At 36.7% G+C, this 12,533-nt stretch overlaps 1 protein-coding gene across 2 annotated transcripts in view; it reads right to left on the bottom strand.

Annotated features, from left to right (window-relative positions):
- Nucleotides 1–12,321, bottom strand: part of SLC25A12 (solute carrier family 25 member 12) — a 46,189-nt gene extending 33,868 nt beyond the window's left edge. For both annotated transcript variants that reach the window (XM_066322831.1, XM_066322832.1), the window contains exons 1-4: nt 12,250–12,321; nt 11,761–11,814; nt 7,682–7,824; nt 2,864–2,979 (exon numbers count right to left, since the gene is read on the bottom strand). In XM_066322831.1, coding sequence (XP_066178928.1) covers nt 2,864–2,979; nt 7,682–7,824; nt 11,761–11,814; nt 12,250–12,261 — 325 coding nt within the window. In that variant the 5' untranslated portion in view covers nt 12,262–12,321. The remainder of the gene's footprint in view (nt 1–2,863; nt 2,980–7,681; nt 7,825–11,760; nt 11,815–12,249) is intronic.
- Between the last annotated feature and the right edge of the window lie 212 nt (nt 12,322–12,533).

The following is a 12,533-nucleotide window of genomic DNA, read 5'->3' as shown; positions in this document are numbered from 1 at the left end:
CAGTATTGTAAGGCCTCAGCAGCAACACATTTAGCATAAAATATTCACCATGGAAGCACTGATGAAGATGCAGGAGCACTTGGTTAGGAATACATGCTTTTTCTCTATTTCTCCATGATTAAAAACATGTTTAAACCACACTGTCACTTGTATCAATGGGTTACTAAAATAGTCATTTTACTGCTTTTTATTCACCAAGCTGACAGCAAGTCCAGTGCAGCTGTAACACAGAGAGTACTGAGCATGCTGTGCAGTTTGCTAGGGCAAAGAAGGTCCCGTTTCCTGTTCTTGCAATGGATCTACTTTACAAATGTTGCAGAATACCAATTACACTTTTATGGCAGTCATTCATACAGGACTTCTGGATATCCAAAGTTCCTGGAAAAGTGTCCCAAAGCAGTAAGAAAATAGTAGATGACATTAAAGTGATAGAAGGCTTCATGTTTCAACATATGATATGGCAGACAAAGACAGCGATTAACTTAATGTGTAAGTATTTCTACAAAATTGTGTCTGAAGTCTTCTTTTAAGGCAGTTCTTCTGTGACACAACAGTTTCATCACTGGACAGCTGGAAGCTAAGTGTTTTAAGAGACAAGTAGCAGACTGAGGGTCAAGATGACTGTAAAATGCTGAAGTGTTTGAGAATGGTTCAAAATCATGTCAGTAAATAAATCCTATACAGAAGTGGACCCACTTACAGCAGCTTGCTTTCAAAAACAGAGGCAGTTCTAAAATTCAACAAGCATACTTAACTTCCCCCAGAAAACTGAAAATTTGAGTAGAGAGTATTTTTTGAGAACATGTTATCTCACACAAGGCCAGTGTTGGTTCTAGTAACTGGTCTAACAGACACCAGTTGATTCCACCCCTTGCTCTGGATGCACAGTGCAGAAAAACCTCAGTAAATCCATGTTGCTTCTGGCAAGACTTACTGTTTGAGATGGCTTTGGCATCAATGCAATCAAATCCACAGAGCATTTCATCTGAGCTAGAAAATCTTGACTTGCATTTGCTCTCATAACCAACAGAGTTTATGTGCAGACTGCATATGGTACACAGTCTATAGAAGACCTGACTTGTCTGATAGTGATTCTCACACCAATTGGCTAAACTTACTCCATTTCAGTACAGCTCCAATAATTTACTAAAACTTTTAACTTTAAAACTTATGTTTCTATATTGTCCTGTTTTCACATGAAACTAAACCCTGTGCCTTGCTGCTTATGTGGTATGAAAATGAAAGGGTGCATTTATAAAACACCCATAGGACTGACTTGGGAATTAACTGCAGCGTTACTGCATTCTGAAGATGTCACAGATCATCATTCACATTTTCCACAGTTGTATTAATATGTATGATATGTGTTTGAAGTAAAAGTAAGTAGCACATGTTACAAACAAACAAAGACAAAAAAGCAGCAGTGAATGTGTGAACTGTAGCACAAAAAATATGTACTATGTTAATAGCATAATGTTAAATACAGTAATAATTGCAATTAATTTTGTAAAAAAATCCAATAAACCAGTAGTGAATTTAAAATTCCCTCAAGAATTTCCTTTTCAGGATTTATCAGCCTAACAAAAAAATCAGCAAGGAAGATACAGAAAAAAAACACCAATTTTCTATTTTACAATTTCTCGTTTGTGTTTTCTTTTAGACTTAAATTATATAAAAATAACAATCCTCACTCTAACTGAGGAATATGTATACTACCTGAAATGGCTTATTGTTCAGTCATGGAACCAGCTATTTCAAGTATGTTCATGAGAGCTACCAAGTTTAAACCCCCATTGTTGTATTATTAAGTAAACCATTGTTAACATGGTCACACTGGTTGTAGTAGTTTGTCCAGTTCCTAATGACTGCATTTACTGACTTTATTTAAGTTTTAAGATTTTCTTTTCAAGATGTTGTGCACCCAAACTGCTTAGTACCTGACTCTTCAGTTACTGATGTAATTTAACAGGAATCGTAAGTCAAACAATTTGTTTCCATAAAAAGACTTTGCCTTTTTTCCCCAAGAAGTTACAGCAATTTTCATAATAATGAAATAGTACAAACACCAAGTGGTTACAAATCCAAGCATAGTTTGTATTTTCTTTATTGAGTACTTTATTATTTTGGATAGAAATAACATTTAATTCTCATTCCATTTTATTAAAATTCTTACCATTGATTTATCTAATTTTCATAAACATGAAGATTTAAAAATAAAGCCTAATCCTCCTTAAACTGCATTGTTAGTAACACTTATTTAGCAAGATCACAAAGCAGTATAGTTAGCCTCAAGACTTTGGTCTAATTACTAACATACGTGATTAGGTAACAAAACAAAGGCCAGATTTCTTCCTAATTTTGCAAATATATGATCAAGTAATAAGTTACACTTAAAACATTAAAGTAAGATTTGCTCCTCAAGAAAAAGAACATTACCACAGGAAATCAAGTTATCAGATCTCCCTAATTTCTGTATTGAGCTCTTACTGTATGAAATGACAGTTTTTCAAAGGTATGTGAAGATTCACCCATACCATGTCTTAAAAGTCCCTCAATGGCTGAAGGAGTTTGAAGTCCAGGATATAGAATTTTACTCAGGATGACACTGAACATCACTGTATTTACTACTTCAGGAAAATGAAAAACTTTGATTCAAGAAGACAGAGAAAAACTTATTTTGTCTCTGTATACTTCTTAAGTTTGAATTGAGAGAGAAAAAGAAGTTCTACTCACGCAGAGTCTTAGGGAAACAGTACAGTACTGCACAAAATGCATTTCTATGCACATGTGGTCATGAACCATTATTATGACAGGTACTATTATAATCACTTTCTTAAAACTGTTTTTCTTTAGGTATTCTTACCAAATGTTACTTCTCCAGTGCCATTCCTGTCAAATAACTGAAAAGCAACAATGAATATTGCATCTGGAGTACACAAAACAGATTCAAATGCCAAAAATTCTTGGAAGGAAATTAACCTAGAAAGAAAAACAGAAAGTTATAAAGATTTTTTTTAAATTGTTCATAATACCAATGATAATCTGCATTTGATACTCTCAAAAAAAGTGATACAAATAGTAAATAAAATTTTGATTTAAAATAATTAACACTCTAGAAAGTATGTTACATTTTAAAAGTTAACAATTATGCAACTCAGTTTCTTCCTCTATGAAGCCACTGAATTCTTACAAAACACCTACAGGTTATTACTTTTTAATTATAAATGTAATCAGCATCTGAAAATTAAGACATAAAAATACCACAAAAATTCTAACATTAAATTTACAGGTCTGTTATTGCATTACTACGTAAGTAAATCTACTAAGGAAAGATACTGTAATGCAAGTACAGAAATACACTACAAAACATAGATTTTCTTAAAACAATACGCAACATTTATGAAAACCAAAGAGGTTCAGAAAAAGTTACACACGCATAATGAAAGAATACTACACTCCAAAAATAACATTAATGGCCAAATCATTAAGGGCCAAACATAAAACAAGGACAGACATGACAAGGCAGGAAGGATGTGAGTGTAACAGCAGATCACAACATTCTGAGCTGTGTATGCAGTCACTGTGCACAACTCAGGATGCATTGGTAAATCCAACTCCTTGTGGTCACCACATATTAACTCAGACTTAAACGTATGCACAGGATTCTTATTAGGATAATAAGTAACTTTTCTAGAGGAACGCTGCTTATTCTGACTAACATAAAAAACCCTTCAGAAAGCATCCTAATGCTGTATGTATGAAAAGCTGCAGAAAGATAAACTTGATTAAGATTATCTTACTAAGTGTAGATAAGGGATAATGTCGGCACAAGAAAATAAAGGGATAAATGACAGGATATATATTTTAGCATTAAATAATCAGTGGGAATAAGAATTTCAATTACATCTTTTATATTAAACAAAAAATTTACTATGTATCAGTAAATGCTGTTAAAGCAGAGAATATCACCGATTCCTAGAAATTTTCCTAGAAAATGTACATAATTGATCTCAACTTAGTACTCATCATATGAGATCATTAGCTCATAGTAATTACTTCAAACATTACTGCTCACTGCTAAAGAGCCAAGTACAAAGTCTGTCACCACAGGAAAAAAAAAAAAGAGAAGAAAAATCAAAATATTCACACTGTTCATTACTGTATCTAGTCTTTCTCTAAGTACACATGAAGCAGAATTGAGACACTTTAAAAAGGTTAAATATATTAACATTCTTGTATATATGCACTGCAAAAGAAACACAGGAAAAAACCTAGTGACTTTGAAAATAATTAAGATACTGAAAACACAAAATCATCATATTTACCACATTTTAGCCAGAAAAATCAGAGATATGAGAAAGGCTCTTCACGTGCAAAGTCATTTTCATCCAAAGGATGATCTTGATAAATAAAGGGTTAGTATCAAAGAAACAAATGTTCCTTTAAAATAATTGTAAATACAATCATTTCAAAATACATCTCACATACATGCATAAAGCTGACACACAAATTAACTTCTAACCAGGAAGCTTTATAACTGACAAAATCAAGTGCTGATCTCTGCAAAATGCATTTGTAGAAGCCTGAACCTGAGAGAAGATGCCTTCAGCAGTCTCACTACAGCAGGGCCTACAGCAAAAGGAGATAGACACATCCAATTTCCTTTCCACCTATCCAACTTACAATGCCTAAGAGCAGGGATTGCCTCTGTGATCCTCCATTAGCCACTAGGGCAGAGATAACAGGAGCTGGATTAAACAGTGATGGAGCTTCCCACTCAATCACTACTCAAGAATCATCCAGTGAACCCACTGCATTACAGAGTCCATAATAATATAAAATCATTCACCTTTCATTTTATCTGTAACATTTTACGAATTTTATTTTCCTCTGATTTCTTCTGTACTGCTACCCTTCAAAAGCACACAAAGTAAACCATGTGTTTGCAATTCTTCTCCATATTTCCTTTCTTCCTACTACAAGTATTTTCTAATTTTTCCCCACACAACATAGTTTTTTAGACATTATGTATAGCTCTGTTGTGACTCTACATTAGGTGAAATATCAACTCTTTCTTGGGGACTTCACTTAAGAACACATTTCAGATTTAAGAATGATAAGCTGATTAAAAGAGTACCCAGAAACAAGCAGTTGAAATGAACAATTCTGAATTACTATTGTGAAATTCTGAAGGGTTGAAGGGGGAAGAAAATATTTTAGCTGATTTTAGCATATATATGTATGTAAGTACATTCTTCAGAGAGGGAATTTATCTTAATTTCAAAACCAGTGCCTGCAGCCTGAAGACACAGGAGTGCTTTCAGCATCAGTGAAATCCTATTGTAGTAGATAACAGTACATATAGATAACAGGCAAGTTTAAACCAAATTCAAATTTAGAGGGCATCACATAAATTTCTAAGAACATGAACTTGTAACAATGAGAAATAAACATTTTGAAAGTGAACAGTCATCTGTTTTAAGAACTACCTTAGTGAGTTCCACTAAAGCAAACCAGTCTTGTACAGCAGTAATGGGAGAAGGCAACAGTGCTCTGGAACAGTTAAATAAGGATCAAGTGACCATTAGAAAAAAGTAAAAAACACTTTTTAAACACATGCCTACAGAGTGCCAGTTCCAAAATGTGCTGTTTCTGTAAAGTGCCAAACTTAAACCTAAAAGAAATAAAAAATATTAACAATGGAAGCAACCATCAACACTGGAGTATTTATTTCAAGGGCAAGCAAGGCTAAGAGAATATGATAGCAGGAATGAAATTTTGTAACAGACCCAAAGCTTCTCAATGACTTGCTGCACAACACTGGACTGCCATTTAATGTAAAGTGTATGTACAGAACAGGACTGCTGATGCTTCCTTGGACTTCAAAACTAAGTCCTTGTAAAGAAGCAACGAATCCTGGAATTCAGTTGAAGACTACAATAGTTATTCATGTTATTAGAGTCTGGATTTTGACATATTACAGCTCACTAGAAATGAAAGAATATGAATGTAAAAAACTCCTGATGTTGATAATGGGGCTATAACAAATTCTTCACATGAAATATAGATTAAATTTAAATATAAATATAGATTAAAACATTTAGAAATAAGTTTCAGACAAGTATTCAAACACATAAACATTCTACACTTTGAACTATATGGCAGTGCAAAATAAAAATTCACTCTTCCCATAAAGAAGGTGGTAAAGCACACTTACCTACACTTGATTACCTCACTTCAAATTTTACCCAAATTAAAAAAAAAACACCAAAAAATCAAAAAGAACAAAAATCTTATTCACAGAGAAAGTAACAAAAAGTAATGCCTAAAAGTTCTGTTGTTGCATTAAAACAAACTGCTTTCCTACTGTAAGAAAGACCCCTTTATAAGACATTTTCTAAAGAAATGCACACCATAAAAGATAACCAACAGCTTCCAAAGAAACAATATGCTAAGCATGTTGGTTTACTTCATCAATTAAACTATTATTTGAACACATACATACAAAATTACCTTTTAAATCCATAATAAAGCAACAACTGCAGCCATGTATTGGAAACAGAGACAGGTTACTAAGATTTATCAAATATATTATCAAAGTGCTGCAGCCTTATGAAAAGAAAAATCATATACCATTACATCAAACAGGAAATCCTGTATTTGTCATTTAGATTAAGATGTACACAGCACATACAACTTCAGCTCCATAGCACAGATACTATGCCAGCCCCCCAGGATACTAAGCAAATGAATAAAATGTTCTACAGCAGAATGCAGGAAAACAAAGCCAGAATTTAAGTAACCAAGGAAATAAAGGAGCTTTCAACTTAAAGTAAGTTATATTTACCTATTTACAAATGTATTCTACACTATTTTAACAGCATTTTCTTCTCAAAAAAATAACCACTCACTTCTGCATTCTTGACCTCTTCTCTGATCCATCTTAACCTTCTCACTTTACTTTAACAATGTCCAGGCCTCCTACTTCAATCCAAGGCCAAAACTAGAAGCCTACATACAGTAAAAGAGAAGGCTCCTTGGAAGACAAATGAGTTAGAGGGCACTACCTCAGCAGAGCAGGCATTCTGTAAATTGGTTTCAGGGAATTGTCTGAAAGCAAGCAGGAGCATCAGTAAGCACAGCTGGAAAAGTTTTATGTGGTGTGACCTGATCTTCACTAGTCAAACAACTTCTTCCTTCATAAAGTCACTAGTGGGTCTCTTTTCTAATAGTCAGCACTTTTCAAAATACCTCAGTGGTTGGATTTGAATTGCACACTACAGAAATAAGAAAGCTCTTCCATATTTTTGTGTTTAATTACAGGTACTGAAGACCCTACAAAGCACCTGACGATGGATGCAGACATACAGAAAAAAACTTTTCTAAGGCAACTATACTACACTTAACTTACCTGCTGCTCAACTTCCTCAGCTTTTGTAGAATTTTACAAAATATCATCAAAATAAATCTTAGCTTTAAAAAATATCCGTGCTAAACACCGTAACTTTTTCTCAGCTTTCACAAATTTATAGTCTATTGTACTTGTGAAAAGGTTTTCATTTAAATAAGCCTAAAGCGTAATAAAATCAATAATGCATTTTAGAAGATGAAGTTATCAAACTCATGCACTCACACATTTAACAATGCACTACAAGTTTCACATGGAAAGCAAAATTCTCACCCATCCTTAGTCTGATCTGCCACTCCAGCCAACAGCTGCACTGTTTTAGGATTGTGATGAGGATCTGTATGAAGTCCCAGGTATTTCTGCACGAAATCCTCTGGGGTCATGTAATGCTCGCCATCCTTCTCAACACTGGCATACTAGAGTAAAAATAAAAAACCAAAGCCACACAAACAAAAATTAATCCATTTAGATGCTAGTTATCAGTGATGACCAAATTAGTACCTTTACTGAATATAACTTAAAGTGGTGCACAACTCTCTGCACATAACTGCTCTGAAATTAAAGGGCTGGATTAAACGAAAGGCATTACTGTATTAGTTTTATACTGCCAACAGTCAGATTTCCCTGTACAGTAGTTGTGTTCACATAATGACCAGTATCTTCTAATTAGAAGACAACTACATATTTCAGAAACTGTCAGGTAATTGCAAAAATCTATAAAAATTACAACCATGCTACAGCATTCCATTTGCAGCTACACTGAAAACACAGCACGTAAATTTTCTTACAATTTCTAGAGGTAGGTATCTTCTGAACAATTGCTCCTGATCTTTACTATATTAATTTTGGAAAACATAAATTATTTTTCTCTTTTTGTGAGAAATAAACGTTCAGATTAATTTTTATCCTGAAACTAATGTTTTTAAGGAAAAATTGACACAGACAGTGCTTGTTTGAGCATCTCACGTATCTCTTCCACAATATTAGCTCCTCACATCACCTCATCACCTCTTCCTCTTCCACCCTACAGCTGTGATGACAGCTGTTTGCAAGACTGGACTTTAAACCAGACTGCTGAATTTATGGAGAACTAAAATCGAGTATTTTCACTAAAACAGGAACACAAAGCAGTGGACAGGAATCCCTTAATTCAGCACTACTGCCAATATGACAGCACAGCGGAACTGTGGCTTCCTTGAATCAACTCTGAAAGGTTCTCTTCTCAGGTGTACACACAGGTGACTGAAAAATGCCTTACGAAGCACAATTCTGCTGCAAGACATGAAATCCAAAGAAAAGGTTATGTATGAAGGTCATCAAACATGCAGAGCATGGAGCATATCTTCAAGAACCAATGAAATCAACTGCATGACAGTAGAGTGCGTGTCGAAAACAGTCAAAACCTAAACATCATCGTTTTTTCTCCAGACACTAATTTCTCTGAGTTTATCATAAATAATAATTTATAATAACACCCTCCACTATAAAAACTGTTCGGGGGAAGTTTTGTTTAAAGATTTTGAGACAAAATAATTAACTGACAGATACTTTGAGCTCCATATGAGAAGGTCATGGCATTTTGGAAGTGTTTGGCAGCAAGTCAATAAATTAAGGCCTGACAAAGTAGCTAAACATGTACATACATTAGTCCCATGCTCGCACCAGATAACTTAAGCCAGGAATCTTCTAGCCCAATTTTAAATTATACCCTAATTTGAATATAAAACATTACACATCGATTAAATCTGTGGTTTTCTCAGTCTTGAAATCTGATACTTTATAACACAAAATTTTAGTATACATTTGTAGATTGCCTCAGGTAAGCACTTGATGAATTCCCATGAGACTTTTAAAACATCCTCACATAAGACAAACATACAACCCCCCTAGTTTCGTTTATAAACTGGTGCTATGTAACACCACACTTTCAGAAACAATGCTTTGGAAATCTCTTTTTGTTTCCTTCTCCACCTTGCTTGAACAGGTTACACTTGAATTTAATGGGCAGGGAATAATTCAACAATATTTTCTAAAGGCTGACTGTGTCCTGTCTAAGAAAAATAATGAAGATTCACTAAGAAATCTGGTAACTGTTTTTCCACCCAACACTTTTATCCTTCTGTGATAATTTGTTACAACATTTGTCCTTTGATGGTTGTTTCTGAAGCCTGTGGTTAGCAAACACCTAAGAGATAACTTATTAGATGGTGCACAGACATGACATTTCAATGCATGCATTTCATAGTTACAGGACTTAGAGAAATAGCACATCTTTTTAATGCAAGTCAAACTTCATCTTTTTATAGTTTAAAACACTTAGAAGAAGCAGACAGCACACTTCAGAAATTCTGAAGAGAAAGGTCTATATTAAATATCCTTTAAGATACAACATAAACTGCAGAGTGAGAGGCAGGTATAACATTAGAAGACATGCAAGTACAGAAGGAAATTTAAGTAGGCTCTATGATTAAGGTGGATGGTGACAAGACCTAGAGCTCACATCTTCCCTTCTAACCATTTCCAAGGGAAGCCAAATTTAGGAAGGAATGCACGACCTTTAGCTGAGGCTCACAGAAGAGGCCAGCGCTCTCAGCAAAGAGTACAACATATCTGACCCCTAAACACCTGCAATATTTCGTAACAAGACTTTCTGCAACTTAGTCTTGAAAAGAATGATTCTCTTGATTTAAAGCTTGCAACTAAGTTCGATTTCTAAGCATCAAACAAAAATACAATTTCAAACTCAACAGAATGCAAAAGAAACACAAGCTCTTTTTCTAAACTTTTTTTTTTTTTTCTTAACTGCCAAATCTCAGATACTCAAAGGGAGAGAGGAGAGCTCTCCTATTTTTCATTCCCCAGAGCACCAAACAATCCACAACTTCACTTGCACATTTCTCCGAAGAAAACAAGACAGACATACTTTGGGGAAGACCAAAAAGCCAATTTTAAAAAACAGACTGCATTTTAGGTCAATAAAACAAATACTGTCAGGAAGAAAATGTCAGCATCCAGTGGTACAATGTTCTTCCTCTCCACTGCTCTCTGTATGACCACTACCAAGAACCTCAACAGCTTATATCCAGAAGCAAGACCTTCCACTCATTGGATGTCAAGAATCATACAGAGTTCACTTTTACAATTGATTAGAGTGTTTTGACACCTCATTTAACCTTTTTTTCATTCAAATGCACAAAAGTATCTTGCAAAAAGTTGGGAAAATACATTCTAGAATCACATTTTTATACTGTATTAATATATGTTTTAAAAATTATATTTTGATGTTTCTAATTTTATGAACATGCTCTACTGTAATCTTTATCTACAAAAGCTGAATGCCCCGTCAATCAAAAATGAACCTGTGCTGGAGTATTTTATACTAGAAACTAAATGTTGAGCTTCCACAGTTTGATGCCAGCATTCTAAGTTTTTGCACTCCAGCAATGTTACAGTGTAATCCAGTAAGAAAAGGCCATGAAAATTATGGCTGGGATATAACTCCTCTCTCTCAGGCAAAAAAGTCTCTCTGACTACTTATCACTTATGGAAACTGTCAGATGGTATAGTAGAATCAAAAGATAGGTATAAATAGTTAAATAATAGGTTTCATTATTCACAGTACTAGCTCTAATTTTATACTCTTAATTTTTAAATAGTGAAAAGCTTCTTAAATATACTGTTTAACACTCAACATTAGCAGAAAAAAAAAAAAATGTTAGTAATTTTGAAATACTGGGGGCCCTATTATGGACCTAAACCAAAGCTCTTGTTCCTCTTATTCCATATGTCTGATTCAAACCTTATCATCAAAGTTTTAGGATAGACTGGATTTTCCTTTCTGATCATGCTTTACTAAAACTACAGGAGTGGAGAAACCTTCATACTATTATGCCTATATGTCAATTCTAAGGGCCTGCAAGAGACAATATTATGAAATATTTAAATCTTGACAAATCAATTTCATGTTCTAAAAACATTGCCAGTGGCCCAATCATTTGTAAGAAAACATATAAATCCCAAGGACACAACATGCAGCCATGGAAGAAGAATGTTTTTGAATTCTACAAAGGTGTACTTAGAAAAAAACCAGCAGTACTTTGTTATAATTATTTGCCTTATAGAAAATCAGAAAATGGTTCAGGAACTTATTTAATATTATAATTTGGAAATGGTTATCACAATTTGTGCCAGCAGCAGTTTCTCCTCAATGCCTGACAGCCCCTTTAATACAGTGTCCCTGCAAAGTGAACTTTTAAGTGTCCCACCAGCACGACATGCGTTTGATGCCAGGCAAACTGCTGGAACGGCAAAACACAGACGTCTGACACTCAAACAACATTAGCTCCTTTTACCTGCAAAAAAATATTTCGTAGTTCAGCGGGATCCGCTCTTTTGGTTGAATGCACCTGCAAACACAAGGAAATTAATGCTTATTCGGGCTACTGTCAGAGCGCAGATACACCCCGCCGCGCCGGCCAAAGGCAATCCGGGGTCCCTGTCAGCCCAACAGGCCCAGCCTCAGCCATGACCGCGCCGTGCCGCCGCGGGACGGCACAGGGCTCCGCGCCGGTGACAGCTGTCAGCACCGGGCTGCTGCGAGCGCCGCCGAGCCCCGGCCCCACAGCACAGCCCCGCCGCCCCGGGGACCCCGGCCCGCGGCCCCCGGGGCACTCCGGCGGGCGGGGGCTGCGCTGCCGCTCCGCCGGGGCCGCCCCGCCATCGCCGCGCCCGTCGGCGCCGCTCCCCGGCCCCCGCGGCAATCCCGCGGCGGCCGCCTGCCCCCGGGCCCGCGCGGGATCCGCCCGGCTCCTCCTGCCACCAGCGGCGGGTAGGAGAGTCACCTTGACCGCCATGCTGCGCCCGCCGAGGAGGAGGAGGAGGAGCCGCCCGCCCGCCGCGCCGCCGCAGCAGCCGCCGCCCGAGCGCAGCGCTGTGGGGACAGCGCCCTGCCCCGCCCCAGCCCCGGGAGCGCCGTCCGCGTCCGGCCCGCCGAGACACCGGCGGGGCGGGTGTGGGTCCTGCCCGGGGGACTGCTGGTTCCACCTCCACCGTGCAGAACTGAGCCCTTCTAAATGCTTCTGAATCTCATTTCTGGCCTTACAGATGCAGCCGTGCCCCTGAGGGT

This window comes from Sylvia atricapilla, chromosome 7 (assembly GCF_009819655.1).
Source record: "Sylvia atricapilla isolate bSylAtr1 chromosome 7, bSylAtr1.pri, whole genome shotgun sequence".
Taxonomy (NCBI): Eukaryota; Metazoa; Chordata; class Aves; order Passeriformes; family Sylviidae; genus Sylvia; species Sylvia atricapilla.
The sequence above is the reverse complement of the archived record's forward strand: the minus strand, read 5'-3'. Positions and strand labels throughout refer to the sequence as shown.